The 15,690-nt window shown below is 37.9% G+C and overlaps 1 protein-coding gene across 1 annotated transcript; it reads left to right on the plus strand.

The window, feature by feature from the left end:
• Positions 1-9,678: 9,678 nt before the first annotated feature.
• Positions 9,679-13,296, plus strand: LOC147283738 (cysteine proteinase inhibitor 7-like). The gene is made up of 4 exons (XM_086245017.1): positions 9,679-9,979; positions 10,118-10,337; positions 12,624-12,769; positions 12,917-13,296. The coding sequence occupies exons 1-4, from the start codon at positions 9,695-9,697 to the stop codon at positions 13,025-13,027; spliced, it is 762 nt and encodes a 253-aa protein (XP_086101143.1). The 5' UTR covers positions 9,679-9,694; the 3' UTR covers positions 13,028-13,296.
• The last annotated feature ends 2,394 nt before the right edge of the window (positions 13,297-15,690 follow it).

The following is a 15,690-nucleotide window of genomic DNA, read 5'->3' on the forward strand; positions in this document are numbered from 1 at the left end:
ATTTTGAAATGGTTTATGCCTTTTATGAAATGGTTTATGGCTTTAATGCAATGCAATTGCAATTTAAATGGTTTATTTTGAGGTTCTTTTTATAGCTTCATTGTGGTGATGGCAAACACACTATTATACATAACATGGTTTAAAAAATCCCCTATTAGAATTCTCACGCCTTCTCCCAGATAATTGTATGGTTTGATAATACCATGTAAAATTGGACTTTAAAATGTAAATAAGGTTCATAAGTCATGGCAAAAAACAAAAAGAGGCTCATAAGGAATACCACAAAATACCCTGCATTCGCTTGGATAATGTCAATTACACAAAAAACCTTGTCTACTTGTTCATTGTGCAATACAAAAAACCTTGTCTAATTGTTACACAAAAAACCATGCATGTGTCAATCTGTGCAATACTAACTTCAATAACCTTGTCTACTTGGTCACCATTATGTCCAAAAAAACTATTCCCACCTGCACAAAATCTGTTGAAGGGCTGCAAAGTCCCTAACTTCACATGTATTACAAAATCACTTAAATAGCCTAGCTTCATCTATAATTCCAAAACACAAAACAAACCATATTTTCCACAAGCCCAAGACACAAAAAGAAAAAGCAGAATTTCAATACAACCAATTGTCCATTCTTGCCATAAAGGCAACCTGCTTCACTGAGTGTTTTGGGAGGCTGGGGGTGCTCCTTGAGTGTTTGACTGGGATGACTGAGATGGTTGAGCAGCATGAGAACATCTTCTTCCCCTAGCACCTTTGTTGGCTTGCAAAGTACAAAACAAATCAATCTATAGGTATGCAAATGTTCTATAAAATTCATACCATGATCATTTTGAATATTACATGTGCTCTTCCTCCTCTCCTCTGGCTCGTTGTAGATGTGCTTACCCCTCCATTTTGTTTAGCTTGAGAGCGCCCTCCTCTACCAGTGGTTGATGCTGCACCTCTTCTCCTTGGCAAATGCCTGTGGCAAGTCCTGGTATTATGCCCAGTTTGATGGCAAATGGAGCATTTGACTGTGGTTTGCTCTTCCCTGCCTAGTGAAACCATGTCAGCCAGAGGTTGCAGTGGCTCATTTGCACTCCTCATCCTCTTCATTTTTGGTCTTCCAGGTTGTCTATTGTATTTGGGAGGTTATGATGGAGCATTCCTTGTTCGCTCCCACAAACTCATACCATTGACTGGATTGATGAGGCATGTGTAAGCCTCAAAGTATTTCTCCTTACTGTAGCATGAGGCCACATAGTCATAATGATTCATATGCATATGATTCATGACTGCCACTGCATGCAAGCAAGGGATCTCAACTAGTTGGAATTTTCTGCATGCACATGTCTGATCTTCCAAATTCACAACAAAGATCTGACCCCTCCCAACATCCACTTGAGAGCTCCTATCTCCATTCCATGTTATCACACATCCCCTGCATGCATCCTTGTTGTCTTCCACTTTTTTCACAACCTTGGGACAAATTGGTTTGTTCCATCGGAGCATTTTGTCCCTCCTAACTTGGATCCTCTTCATTAGCATAGTCTTTACCATCTCAAACATAGTGAGGATTGGCTTCCCCCTGGCTTTCAATATCACAAAATTGAAAGACTCACATATGTTGTTAAGCAGTATATCACACTGTGGCCCAGATTGAAAGTGTGATATGCTCCAGTACTCAGCAGGCCTTTGCTTTAACCAACCATATGCAGCATCAGAAAGTTGTCTTACTTCATCCATAGCAGTATTAAAATGTGGAATGCAAGTGGCCCTGGCACTTTTCCACAAAGCATCTTTCAGGGCCTGACCCTTGTGCTCTTTGTTGAAATTTGTGTACAAGTGCCTAACACAAAATCTTTGTTGACTATTGGGTAATATCTCATTTAAGGCTAGCAACAAACCCTTTTGCTGGTCAGTAATAAAAGTCCAGTGGTGGGAGTTGAAAATGTCTAGATCATTAGCAAATAACTTAATAAACCAAGACCAGCTGTCCTTGTTCTCTATTTCCACAGCTGCATAAGCTATGACCCATGTCTCTTCATTAGAATCCACACCAACAGCCACAAGCAGTTGCCCTCCATATGGACCTTTTAAGTGGCAACCATCAAGCCCCACTATTGGTCTGCAACCTTTCTTAAAACCCTCCTTACATGCACCTAAGCACATATAACATCTCAGAAACCTCCCTTCATCCATTTCAACCTGTGTAGTGGTCTCAGGGTTTGTCCTCCTAACCTCTGCATAATAATCCCATATTCTCCTGTACTGCTCAGCATGTGTGCCTTCAATGATCTTTTTTGCCTTCCTCAATGCCCTGTAAGTTAGCATTCTTGTCACCTTGACATTCCACTCAGATGAAACAGTCTGCTGGAATGAGTCAGTGGACCTCTGGCACTCATGATGCTTGTAGATCTTCTTGATTTGCAAAGTAAGATCTCTGTACATCTTCCCCACATGGATCTTCCAAGGACAACCTTTTGCACACCTGACATTAAGCTTCAATGTTGAATTTCGAGTGAAGTGAATTTTACCAAAACCATTCTTTATTGAATATTGCTTGATGGCTGCCCTAAACAACACAGCATCTCTATAAGTTTGGCCACAAATGAACTTAGGGTCAGCTAGGTCAGTGTCAGGATTGAATGCATGATACCTTCTAGTTGGTGCATCCTCATCATCACTACCATGGATACTCTCTAGCTCTTCTGTCCTGTATCTCTCCTCATGATCATCAATCTCTCCTACATCCAAATCTACATTTGGTACTGAACTTGAAGGAGCCTGGCTGGTGGAAGCATCATCTGTGGATCTTGGAGCAGCATTAGGTTGTGGCTCTGTAGGTTGAGAAAGATTGGCTTCCATCTCACATTCTTCCTCCACAAACCTTGTAAACCTAGTCTGATCATCATCAGGTGGGAAGTCAGGATCCAAAAAGTCATTAGATTGCCCCTCAGTATTATGAACTCCTTCACCAGCTGGATCTCCATTTTCTTCATCACTTTAATTCCTCATTGGTACATCATTACCATTCAGGGTTTCTTCAGGTTCATCATCATCACCAACATGTTCAGGTTCATCATCATTTTCCTCCTCAGGATCTTCAATAACCACTGTAGATGGCATAGTGTATATGTCATCTACATACTTCTTGTGCCTCTTGTAAGCTTCTTCTGGTTTGAGATGCTCAAAATACATGTCTAATATTGGAAGATCCTCCGGCACTACACTAACCATGAAGCTCACATTATCTTCGGACTCCAACAACAGCAAAGCCTCATCCTAGTCCCATTCAGGGTACTTGTAGTAGTAGAAGATGAAACTTTTTCCATAACCCAACTTTTCTGTCATTTTATCTATATATTTGAAGCACACGTATTGTTTGTTGCAGTTATCAACCCATTGTATTTTGGCCACCCTTATACTCTGCATGTGTTAATTCCCCACCATGGTGCAGTCGAATGGAGAATTTTTCAGGATTGTCTGTGCAAAAAAAAAAAAAAAAAAGAACAAAAAAAGGCAATATGCAATCAACAATTGACTAAAGAATGCATTCTGAATTTTTAAGTCACTATTTAAATGCATAAAGTAAAGCAACATAGGACAAATACCACAGTCGAATGCAACTGTTATTCATTTAAACCACCTACCAGTCAACACAACACTACTTACTTTATGACTCAACAAAGCACTTCCCTATAAAATAACACACTACCAGACAAAGCATGCAACAATTCTCACATGCCCAAAGAAGAATCTACACAAAGTCCAAACCCACCGTACCCACCCAAAACCCTAAAAGCAAGACATAGCGCCTAAAGCTTATATAAAGGCCTAAACAAAGAAATATAAAGCCTTAAAGACGGAAAAACTAGGGATTCAAAAGATTCAAATGAGCAACTTACCATAGATGGGCATATCCAACACATAATGCGGGCGAAACTTCCAACCCATCGCTTTTCTTTAATGTCTTGTTCTGGTGTTGGGAGGGTATGGCTTTTCTGGTGTTCCGATCTTGCTTTTCTGGTGTTCTGATCTCAGGAGGACAACAATGGTGGTGGCCTGGTGGGAGATCGAAGGTTTGTGTAGTTGGGATAAGCTTCTAGAATTTCTGAAATCTGAAACGTTTAATTGTTTTGTTTATATGTTATTTGATTTTTAAAACTCAGGTTTAATTGTTTTGTTTAATTTTTAAACATTTTATTATTTTATTATTATTTTAAGTGACGTGGCAGCTCAGTTTTTGGAGGGAACATGCTGACTGGGCTAATTTGGGCGGAAACCAATCTAGTGTCGCCGCGTCAATGTTAAGTTTGCGTCCTGAGTGGCCCAAGCCAGATCCACGTAGGCAATTAACGCCTCTCAAACGGAAAAGTTGACGGAGGTACCTGGGTGTGCAAAATCAGAAATTGAGGTACCTATGAGCAACTTTTTTTAATTGAGGTACTCAAGTGAAATATGGTGGTTAGTTGAGGTACCTGCGTGTAATTTGCCCTTTTTTTTAGAGTGCTGCTATTTGCACACCCTTTTTTTTTTCTTTTTGCACACCCTTTTTCCACTTTTTCTCATTTCACACCCTCAAACCCTTCCCATAATTAAATTTTCTCATACACACACCCCTCCCAATTACCATAATATCCCCATTTTTATCACACACCCCATCAACTCAGGAAAAAAAAAATACACACCCCAGCCCCATCACTGTCCACCCCAGCCCCGACCACCCCAGCCCCGTCACAGCCCACCCCACCCCAGCCCCGACCCACCCACCCAGCCCCTCACCCGACCACCTCCTTCCCTCCCCGCACCACCCTCCTCTCTCTCTCTCTCCTCCCCCGCAGCACCACCTCATCTCTCTCTCCTCCCGCGCGCAGCGTCCGTTCGACACTGGTCCGCCGAAAATGTCACACTCGTTCGGCAGTCATCCGCCGAACGATGTGAGTGTTGTTCGGCAGGTACCCACCGAACATCAAGGACCCGTTCGGCAAGTACTCGCCGAACCAGCTACTCGGAGATGGGCGAGAAGAAGCTTGACGGTGCGCGCTGATGGAGGAGCTGTCGCTGATGTCAGCGGCTCGAGGGAAGCTGGGCACTTCTCCGGTGTGGAAAAGCAGCTGAAGGCACTTCTGATGTTGATGGAGCAGCTGGGCACTTCTCCGGGGTGGAAGCTTGACGGTGCGACGCGGTGGTGCTGCAAGCAGAAGGGGCGAGGCTGGGGTGGTCGGGGCTGGGTTGGGGTGGGCTGGGGCGGGGCTGGGGTGGTCGGGGCTGGGGAGGGGCTGGGTTGGGCTGTGACGGGGAGAGATGGTAGAGAGAGGGAAGGAGAGATGGGATGGGGTTTTGGGTAATTTTATTTTAGGTGTTTTTTGTTATTTCACAAATTAAAATTTAGGGGTGTGCAAAAAGAAATTAGGGGTGTGCAAAAAGAAATTTAGGGGTGTGCAAATAGCAGCCCTCTTTTTTAAAATGAAAACATGTTTGGTAGCCCACTTTTTGAAATAAAAATTTAAAAATTATCTAAAAATACCCCATTTTCTATATACACCAAATCATCGTTTTCCTCGTATTTTTTTCTCTCCGTCTTCAACTCTTCGTCTGCGACTTGAAGGCTTCGTTTGTGAGTCTGCGACCTTTCATCTTTGTGAATGAGTGATCTCTTGGTCTTCGTTGGATCGTGTTCTTCTTCGTCTCCCTTCATCTTCTCAACACTAGAAGGTAAACTCTTTGCCCTAGATCCTGTCTTACGATTTTGGGGATGAGATGTGTGATGGGTCTTTGATGATTTATTCATTATATTCTTGGATTTTTGTTGATTTGTTCATTAGTTTTCTGCCTGTGATTTTGGGAATGAGATCTGTAAAATGAGACGTGTGATGGGTTTTTGATAATTTCTTTATTTTAATCTTGGAATTTTTGTGATTAATTTGGTTTTTTATTTTTTTTATTTTTTGTATGCCTATGATTTCGGGAAAGCTTGAAACAACAACCAATTAACAAGTGGAAGCTAGCAAATAAGAAAATAATGGAGGCTCAATCAAATTAATTGGGCTATGAACATTTTCGCTATATTTATTTTTTGAAGATATGTAGCTTTATATTTGTTTCTCTTTCCTATCTGTTATATATGAAAAATATAGTACACTAGATAGGGTTGAGAGTGACCCAACTACTTGGTGGCAACATAAATGGATAACATGCATGCTTGGATTCTGTTGTGGGCAGTGGGAAGTGTTTGCAATTCTGCCAACTATATATGATTAATTTGGGTATCTCAAGTAGTCCAGTAGGATTTTTGGTGATTATTTTGAGATATATTCAATCCCTTTTTTTTTTTTTTTTAATGCTTGTGATTTTGGGAATAAGTTTTAGATGATTTGGTTTGGTCTTGTTTGTGTGGCAGTTCTGCTATGATTTATTTTTATTTCTAGTTTGATTTTGTTTGTGTGGCAGTTCTGTTATGCATTTCCTTTTGTATATCTATGTGGGTAGTTCTCAGAATTGTCAATGAATTGGATGCTCATTAATTAGAAAGAGTGAAAGACTGAAGATGGGGTCAAGTTATGAGGCAGAGGAGGCTAGGTGAACTTAGTTGATCAATTCTTCTGTGAACCATCTTTATTGAAAGAAGCTAAAGAGATGTGTTATGAAGAAAATCTTGTTAGCCGAATAGCCGTACATGTATAGAATAAAAAGTTTATTGAAATTGAAATTTTCTGTTTGTTGTAGCCTAGGACACTGTTGATCAGTGTGGATGTATTTATATTGCTAGATGACATGAGGGCACACACTTCCTTACTAGTTCAATTTCTATGTATATCAACATAAACATGTGGTTCAAATAAAATAAAAAAAGCAAAGTGTCCTAATTAGTTGGGAAAGCTTTTCAAGCATAGAATTAAAACAAGCATCATGCATTGCGTGTTTTGTTTTTACATGAGAATAGTTTGTAAGATTGAGGGTAGGATCTGGGTTCATAGATTTGGGCATCTGGGTTTGTTTATACGGTGTGTCTGCTCTAATTTGAATAACAGGTTTATAGTAATTTGAGTGGTTATTTTGCTGCCTAATGTAGACAAATCAAGAGGATCAACTAAGAATCCTCACAATGAACAAATGGAGGTATGATTCAGCTTAAGATTGAACACAAAATACATTAGGCATTTATGATGTCTTTCTTATTTACTTAATTATTGTATGATCTGTTCACGTAGTTGTTGCATGTACCTTCTTATAATCTTTTGGATTTTTTAGTTTCTATTCTTAATTTTTTCTCTACTATACTCAAATTCATGCACAGAGGTGAAGATTCAAGAGAGCATTGTAACTCATTGAGACAGTTGTTTAGCATTTCTCAAAGCCCATTTCCCACCTATGGATGGTTATAATTCAGTGCAAATGAAAATAGTCCTTAAGAGCCACATTTTTTGGCTGTCCAGACTTATCAAAATGGCCTTGACAACATGTATAGTATTAGGTTTTTGACTAGATTTATATTATTCTTGCGTTGCTCTATAGGCTGTACTTCCAAGTATTCTATTGTACTTGGGAGGTCACATATACCTTGTTGGTTGCTTCAGTATAATGTTTATATACACTAGAAATTCTCCTTTTATATGGGGTTCTTTATGTCCTTTGTTTTTCTTAAAATTATGTTAGATTTTATCATTTGATGTGATCATTGGTTTGGTTGGATTTTATTTTTTGGCTAAATATTTTATTCTTTCTTTATCAAAATATTTCCAATATCAGGAATTAAACAGACTGATATCTTCTTTATCAAGTATTTCCTGCACCAGCTGACAGAGAAAAGGTTAAATATTATCTGTCCGAATTAGGGGTATGAGCAACGCATTCAAGCAAGCTTTGAATTTTGGCTTGGAACTACTTGTGGCAACTGTGACACCCGGTATCCGTCCAATTCTTGATAATGTGGCAACCATCAGCTATGAGCTTTCAAAGACTGAATATGCAGATCATGAGGTTAATGACCCATGGGTCCAAAGGCTTCTTCATGTTGTTGAGACAAATGTAGCATGGCTGCAGCCTGCTAACAATTATGACTCATTTGTACATTTGGTAATTGACTTCCTTTTTTTTTTTTTTGTCCAAAAAAAGAAAAAGGTTACGAAAGTTGTGTATAGAGTCTCAGGTCCTGGGTCTTGGGTCCGGAATCCCGGGCCCCAGTTCTCGGATCTCGAGGATTGGGTATTGTGTCTTGAGTTCAAACTTTAAGTTAAATCCTTATATAAACGACATATTAAAAAAAAATTATTAACCAAACAAGTTTTCAAAAATTTTAAAATTTAAAAACAGTTTTTAAGTTTCATACCAAACAAGTTTTCAAATTTTAAAAATTGAATTTAAAATTTCACATTTTAAAAATGAATCCATGTTTTAAAATTTTTTTTTTTTTGAATTGGATACCAAACAGGGCCTAAGATATTTGTTGCATTTTAATTTCATTTGATTCATCAAAAGATTTAATTAAATTTGTCAAAGAATATAACAATATTCCTATGGCGTTTGTACTGTTTCCTTGGTCAAATAATTAAATTCAAAGGCAAAAAAGCAATGCAAGAATTGCCTTGAATTTGAGGGAAGATTGATGAGTTCTGTACAATGGTGGGGTGGTGGCTGGGAAATGAAGGGCGATTGATGAGTTTGTGCTTGAATTTTTTTAATTGAAGTTTGTGCTTGATTAATGGGCATGGTCAACAAAATGAGGGACCAAAATTTTCTAGAAGAGTGGAGCTAGGGATGGCAATGTGCGGGGTTTGCCAATACCATACCCGTCCCGTCGGGTAATTGGGTCTCCATCAAGGGTATTCGAAGCCCTTATTATTTTTTTTAAATAATTTTTTTTATTAATAACATACCAAATTAATATAAATATATAATATAATAGATGAAATATATTAAAATTCATCATATTATATTACAATAATACTAAATCATAAAGAGAACACTATTAAATTTTAAAGAGATGCAACAAAAATTAAGATAATAAATTAAAATATAATTATATAATATAATATTTTTATTAAACTGGTATAAGAGACGGGGCGGGAACGGGGATGGTATTACCATACCCACTTAATCGGGGCGGGTCCTCATGGGGATTTTCGAGGGCAGGGAATTTTGCCATCCCTAAGTGGAGGTGTGCTTTTAATGGCAAAATGGTTGGGTTTTGAGAGGATATAGACATCATTGGAGTAAAATAAAATATAAAAAAATTCAAAACTATTATGAGCCATAAGATTTAATTTTGGACATGTGGCATTAAGAGATCAAAAGTTTAGATCGATTGAAAAAAGCTTAGGTTGGGAGAGGATCTAAATCCAATTGAGAAATACACCACCTTTTATGTATCTCATGCTTAAAAGAGAAATTTTTTGGAGTGTATGCAACTCTACAAGATAGCCAAAATAGAAAAAAAAAAAAAAAAAAAAAAAAAAAAAAAAAAAAAAAAAAAATCACAAAGAGTTAGAAGATTGGGTTTGATAACTAATGCTTCGGGCTGGCCTGTGCAAGCCCAACTTCCTACCCATTTTTATAGCGAGTCTCGCAGAAGATTGAGTTTGGCAAATGACCCTTTTGCCCTTTTTCCTCCTTAGTTGTTTTCTTACAAGCCAATCAAAGTCCCCCAACTAACAGTCCAAAAGTCTCAGTGTCTCACCTCTCACGCAATCTTCCGGTATATACATGCCGACTTTGTTTTTGGACTTTGTTTTAATTTCCGCGAACACAATTGAACACAGAAAAATCTCAAGAGAAAACCCAATGAAGCTTAGTAATAGTAGCCTCTCTTCTATAGCACTTGTTAGCCTCGTGGTCTTCCTCTGTGGGTTTTGTGAGTTGGGGTTTTGCAGGGATGACACCCTCATCAAAATGAAACTGGGTGGTTTCAAAGATTCTCAAAGCTCTCAGAACAGTGCCGTCATCGAAACCCTCGCTCGATTTGCAGTCCAAGAACACAACAAGCAGCAGGTTCACACATTTCCATCTTGTTCAATTGAAATTACTGATTTCAACAAAGAATTGTTTTCTTTTTTGGTAATTTACATATATTTTGATTTTGTTTTTTGGGTTTTCTTTGTTATTAATTTCTTATTATTATTTTTATAGAATGGTGTGCTTGAGTTTGCGAGGGTGTTGAATGCAAGGGAACAAGTGGTTGCTGGTAAGATATACCATCTGACACTGGAAGCCATTGATGCTGGTATGAAGAAGATATATGAAGCTAAGGTTTGGGTGAAACCATGGATCAACTTCAAGCAGTTGCAGGAATTCAAGCGTGCCCATGATGTCCCTTCCTTTACTTCTTCGGATCTCGGCCTTAAACCAGGTAAATTCGCAATGTGAAATCACACAAAAAGTACCTTTCTTTTTTCTTTTTTATTAATGTTGAGGAGCATGAGCGCATGATATGTGGATTACCACGTGAATGCATAAAGTATTAAGAGTGAAGGGTTTTACAAATTTTAGCGATTGCCCCCTTTTTAAGATGAAAATGGTCTCTATAATTGATATTAGCTGTGCAATGTAAGAAGCGCAAGAGCAGCAAAAAGACAATTATACGCTCCGAGTCTCACTGCTTATGTAAAAGCTGTAGCTAATTATCCTTATAATGGTATTTTGATATCTTCTTGTAATTTTGAAAACTAGATGCACTCGAGGTTGTTATCATAGTCAAGAATCAACATCTCCCTCTCTCTCTCTCTCACGTGCTCTCAATAAGTTTTAGTTTATGCTCAATCGAAAAAGAAAATAGTTTATGCATTCTATACATTAACCATACAATTAATATGGTTCAAGTTTCCCACTACACAAGTGAGTGCATGTGTTCCTTAAATATATCAGCAATAAGAACTAATTGATAGCAATATAGCTTGGTCTCTATTGGGGCCTTAACGAATGGCATCAACCAGGAAAATTTTTTTCCTTAACATTAAACCTTGGATGAAGAGGCATTCCAAATTTGAATTAGGTCTAAGAAATAATCAACCTAGACAGATGCTTGACTGAAGTTCTTTCCCATGATCAGAAATATAGAATGAAGTAAGAAGGTTTCTGAGCTGGTGATGGCACAAGTTCTTCACATACCGGTGGCAGCTTCGAATAGATCATATACTAACTCTCTTTCTCTGAAAATATAGAAAAAGGGAGTCTGTGCGCCAATATCCGCCATAAAAGGAAACATTTGTTGTCATGCCAAGCATCAGTAACTTGCCACCACCATTTCAAACAAAGTTTCTGTCATGCTGGCCCTGGTTGTCACTTGTTAAGCCTTCCACAATGATTTTGATATTAATCAATTGGCATAATGCTTGGGTGAAATTACCTTTGGCCTTAAATTGAGAAATTATTTGAAGTTGACAAGTTGTGAGATTTTATGTGTGTTGCATACCAGTTATTGCATCCCCACACACTGCTCTATTTCTCCTTTTTCTTTTGTTATTTATTTTTTGGTCATTTATTATTTTTCTTCATGACATAAATAGATGTGTTCCAGTGATACAGAAAGGATACATATGAAAGATCAGGCCTCTTTGGTTTCTTTTGTCAAAAGAAGTTGTCTAGTGTCAAAATTAATCTTGAAACAGAAAAGGTGCTAAATAACACAACCACACGAGTTTTTTGTACTTAATTAGAAAAAATTCAGAAAGCATGCCTGATTTCAGGAAACATGTAAATGATGCCCTTAGTTTCTTTTTCCAGTTTCAATATAGAGAAAATGGAAATTAGTGGAAACAACTATATAAAAAATAAAATTAGCATGTTTTTAATTATTTCTAAAAACTGTTTGAAGAACAGTTCTGAAAGCATCTGCAAACAGGCCATCAGCAGTCCATTTACTGTTGGTTGCTAATTTTATGTGTATTTATTTATGTTGTAATTATTTACAAGTGAATGACCTTGTGCCTGTTGAGCTGCATCTTGTCACACTGATTGGAAGGTTGATAAATTCTTCCACCACTGTCAAATGCACATACCAAAGCTTGGTTTGAACCTTGTAAGGGTGTTGAATACTGCATCTTTTCCTTCCACTGGTGTTGCTATTTTATCTATGAGATTTGTTATTGATGCAAATAGATTAAGTATTCTGACGATTACTGGTTTTCAGTAGGCTATTGGCTTATAATTGGTTGTGTAGTCCTCCATCGTTATCTGTTTTGATTTTTTCTATTCAATGTGTTATGATTAAGTAATTGAAATGCGTGTACAGGCTTTATGTGCTTTACCAAAATTTTTCATCCCACAATATTTGAATGGGATATTAGTTCCTGTTATGGCCGGAATGCACCAATCTTCTACTAGCAATATCAAACTCCCTGTAGTACCAACAAAAAAATTTAAACTCCCTGCCTTCATTTATCCAGAACTGAAAATACACACACACGCAACTCTGATAATAACTACCCTACACCAGCACATCACCACTAAGGCATGCATCTTGCCCTTTGAGCCTTCTGTAAATGTGAGTCTTTATGCTGGCACTGGTCTGGCCTTGTCCAAAACTAGTATATTCAGATTCTAGAGTTGTTTTTTTTGTTATTTTTCTTTTCTTTTGTTTATTTGTTTGAGAGTAATACAACTACTTACTGCATATGGGCCAATCTGTAAAAACCAGATGGCCATGGACCAGGATGGCGAGCAGTGCCAATTCATGATCCCGAGGTCCAAGGTGCAGCAAATCATGCTGTCCAGACCCTTCAGCGCAGGTCCAATTCATTGTTCTCATATGAACTTCTTGAGATCCTTCTAGCTAAGGCTAAGGTTGGCATTGTTTACAGATTGATCTGTTCTCTACTCCATCCCAATTCCCAACTTTCTTTCTGTCTTTTTTACTCTTAATGATGGATCCATCTTCATATTTTAGAAGCTTAATTGGTATGTAAAGGAAATTGTTTTGGCTTATTGCAGGTCATTGAAGATTATGCCAAATTTCAGTTGCTTTTGAAGGTGAAGAGGGGAGTAGAAGAAGAGAAACTCTGGGTTGAAGTAAGTAAGAACATTGAAGGAAAGTTCTATTAGTTTGAGTGAAATACATACGAGGAGATCACCCAATCGGGTAGCCATCCTTGCATAGTAAAACAATTTATGTTGGTTGATGGTGCTATCTACTAAAATGTGATATTAGAAAGATCACTATATACTACAATGCCAACTGCCAATTATACGTGCATGCGTGTGAGTTGTGATGTTTACTGCTTGGCACCTGACCTTTTTATATTCCTTTGTATGTAGCCATGTAAGTCGATACCACATTTATGTCCTTTATATAAAATTTTCCTGCTTCAATATATTAGTTTTGCGCCTTCAAAATAAAAATAAAATTATTAAAAAGGATAAAGAAAAAAACTCTACAACCCTTACAACTAGAGCAACCCCTCCAACTAGAGCAACCCCTCCTCACTCTTCACCCACCCCAACCCCTACCCAGCAGAGCCCCGAGCCTCCCCCCTCACCGCTTTCTGATCTAGATGCCGGAGGTGATGTCACCCACCACTGTCCTCTCTCTCTCTCTCTCTCTCTCTCTCTCTCTCTCTCTCTCTTACTCTCTCTCTCTCTCTCTCTCTCTTTCTTCCTCTCACTCACCCACTCTCTCCAATCTGCTAATTTGATAATCCAATGCTATGAGGACCCATTTGGCTGTTATGATGATTGCTTTTGGGAATTTGAGGTAAAACCCAGTTTTCAGATTTTGGAGGTTGGATTTTGTTTGATTTGCTGATCAAGTTTTCTGGTTGGAATTTTGTGGAATTGGAGAATTTGAAATTATGGGGGGATCCTTGGGGATTGGTTGCAAAGGTTTTGGAATCCCAATTAGTTGTTGAGCTGGTGGTTAGTGGGTCTGGCCAATTTGAGGATTTGGGATCAAATTTGTGTCTTTTGCATTATTTTGGAATGCATTTAGCAGCTTTCTCGTGGAACTTGAAAAGCTTGGCTTAAAGAGGTTGGAGATTCAGAATTTTATGTGCAATTAGGTTTTTTCTATTTTATTTAAGCTAAGGGTTCATGCATTAGCTAATTCTGTATATTGAGATTTTGGGATCATATATCATTGATTTCTGTTTTAGTTCTTTGAGATTTTGGGATCATATATCACTGATCTGGTGGTTTTAGATCTAGAATGAGCAGAGTGGAGAGAGTGAGAGAGGAATAAAGAGAGAGAAAAAGGAAAGAGAAACGAATGAAATAAGAGACATGACTGGTCAGTCGGCGACAGGGGGGAGGATGGGGCTGTTGGGTAGGGAGGGAGAAGGGGTTGCTTGGGTTGGGGGCTGCTGGTTTAAAAAAAAAACTATTTTTTAAAATTGTTTTGGTTTATTTATTTATCCACGTGGCATAATTCATCCATGTGGTTATTTTCAAAACTCACTTAGACGAGAGATTTTTCGGTGTAACCGATACACCGCTATGTAGTGTAATCAGTATATATATGTCATAATATGGGTAAATGTAATTAATATTATATTCCACTAATATAAACATACCGTCCAATAATACTCTTACACGTTAGATTGGTTATACCACGTGACGGTGTATCAGTTACATTGAAAAAATTCTCTATTTAGACGCGAACTGGTGCAGTACACGAAAAATTTATAGGTGTGTCCGTAACATTGTCACGTGGTGTTACTAGTCCATGTGTTATAATATTGGTGGATGACAGATTTATACATTTAAGGTTTATGATTTAGATATTTATAATTATACACATGTTATAATTTTAATTGATTGGCCACACGATATGCTGAAATTGCTTTCGGCCCAATCATCTCTCATCCCTAACTTCTTTTTACTCAAGTTCTACAATGCAATATAGTTGGTGGCGTATAGGTGGCATTTGGACAAGCAATGTTTCCTTTGCAAAACTCGTGTATCTTTGCCAACAACTAATTATGGTTGTAAATATAATGTGCGATTGTTCTTTTTTTATGACATTCACTCATTTTTTCCCATCTCCTCAAACACCGAAACACGAGAGCAATGCAATGTGTTTGCACATGATGTCTATATATTTGTTCATTAACTTTTTCCTTGATTTAACAAATGCATAATTGTTGTCGGTTACAACTTAAACAACATTGTTAATACTCTTTTCGTGTGCTTGAGATTACTTATATAAGCTTGGTGTCAGTATAGATGGTGGCTGTGATTCTTTAATGCTTGATCCTTGTCACATGTCTACACCACTACTCTTTCCCATGCTGTTTGTTTGGAAGCATGAAGTGCGTCTTAGAATGTTCATAACTCTTCAAGCCCCATGTAATCCTCGTCATTGTCATCTACTAGCCTACGAACTTCTCCTTCTCAAACTCTGCTTGAATGTCTTCCATATGTGCTTTCTTTAACTTTTGTTGTTGTTTGTTCTTCAAGAGTGCTGAGATGTATCATTTCACTTATGGGGAATGCTATTGCATGGTTGCACATTGTGCCCTAGATCCAATCCACTAAAATAGTATTTAAGCAGCGTCACTCCGCCACTCTTCATCATAATGTCACAAAATTTATATATTGTGCCATTTTTATTACTGTCTATTGGGTCTCCATGTTCCTAAGCACAATCACGTCTACCCCTCCGTTAATCATTGTACATATTCCTAATTTTATTAGTTATTGCATAAAAATTAGTTATATAAATAAAATTATGAAATGTGCACAACGAATACATAATTAACAATGATACAAAA

This window comes from Dryas octopetala, chromosome 5 (genome assembly GCF_963921425.1).
Source record: "Dryas octopetala chromosome 5, drDryOcto1.1, whole genome shotgun sequence".
Taxonomy (NCBI): Eukaryota; Viridiplantae; Streptophyta; class Magnoliopsida; order Rosales; family Rosaceae; genus Dryas; species Dryas octopetala.

Excerpts from the sequence above, each read along its gene's own strand:
- LOC147283738 (XM_086245017.1), top strand. The coding sequence starts at position 9,695 with ATGCCGACTTTGTTTTTGGACTTTGTTTTAATTTCCGCGAACACAATT. Across the intron at positions 10,338-12,623 it reads GGATCTCGGCCTTAAACCAG|ATGGCCATGGACCAGGATGG; the intron begins GTAAATTCGCAA and ends TGTAAAAACCAG. Across the intron at positions 12,770-12,916 it reads TCCTTCTAGCTAAGGCTAAG|GTCATTGAAGATTATGCCAA; the intron begins GTTGGCATTGTT and ends GGCTTATTGCAG.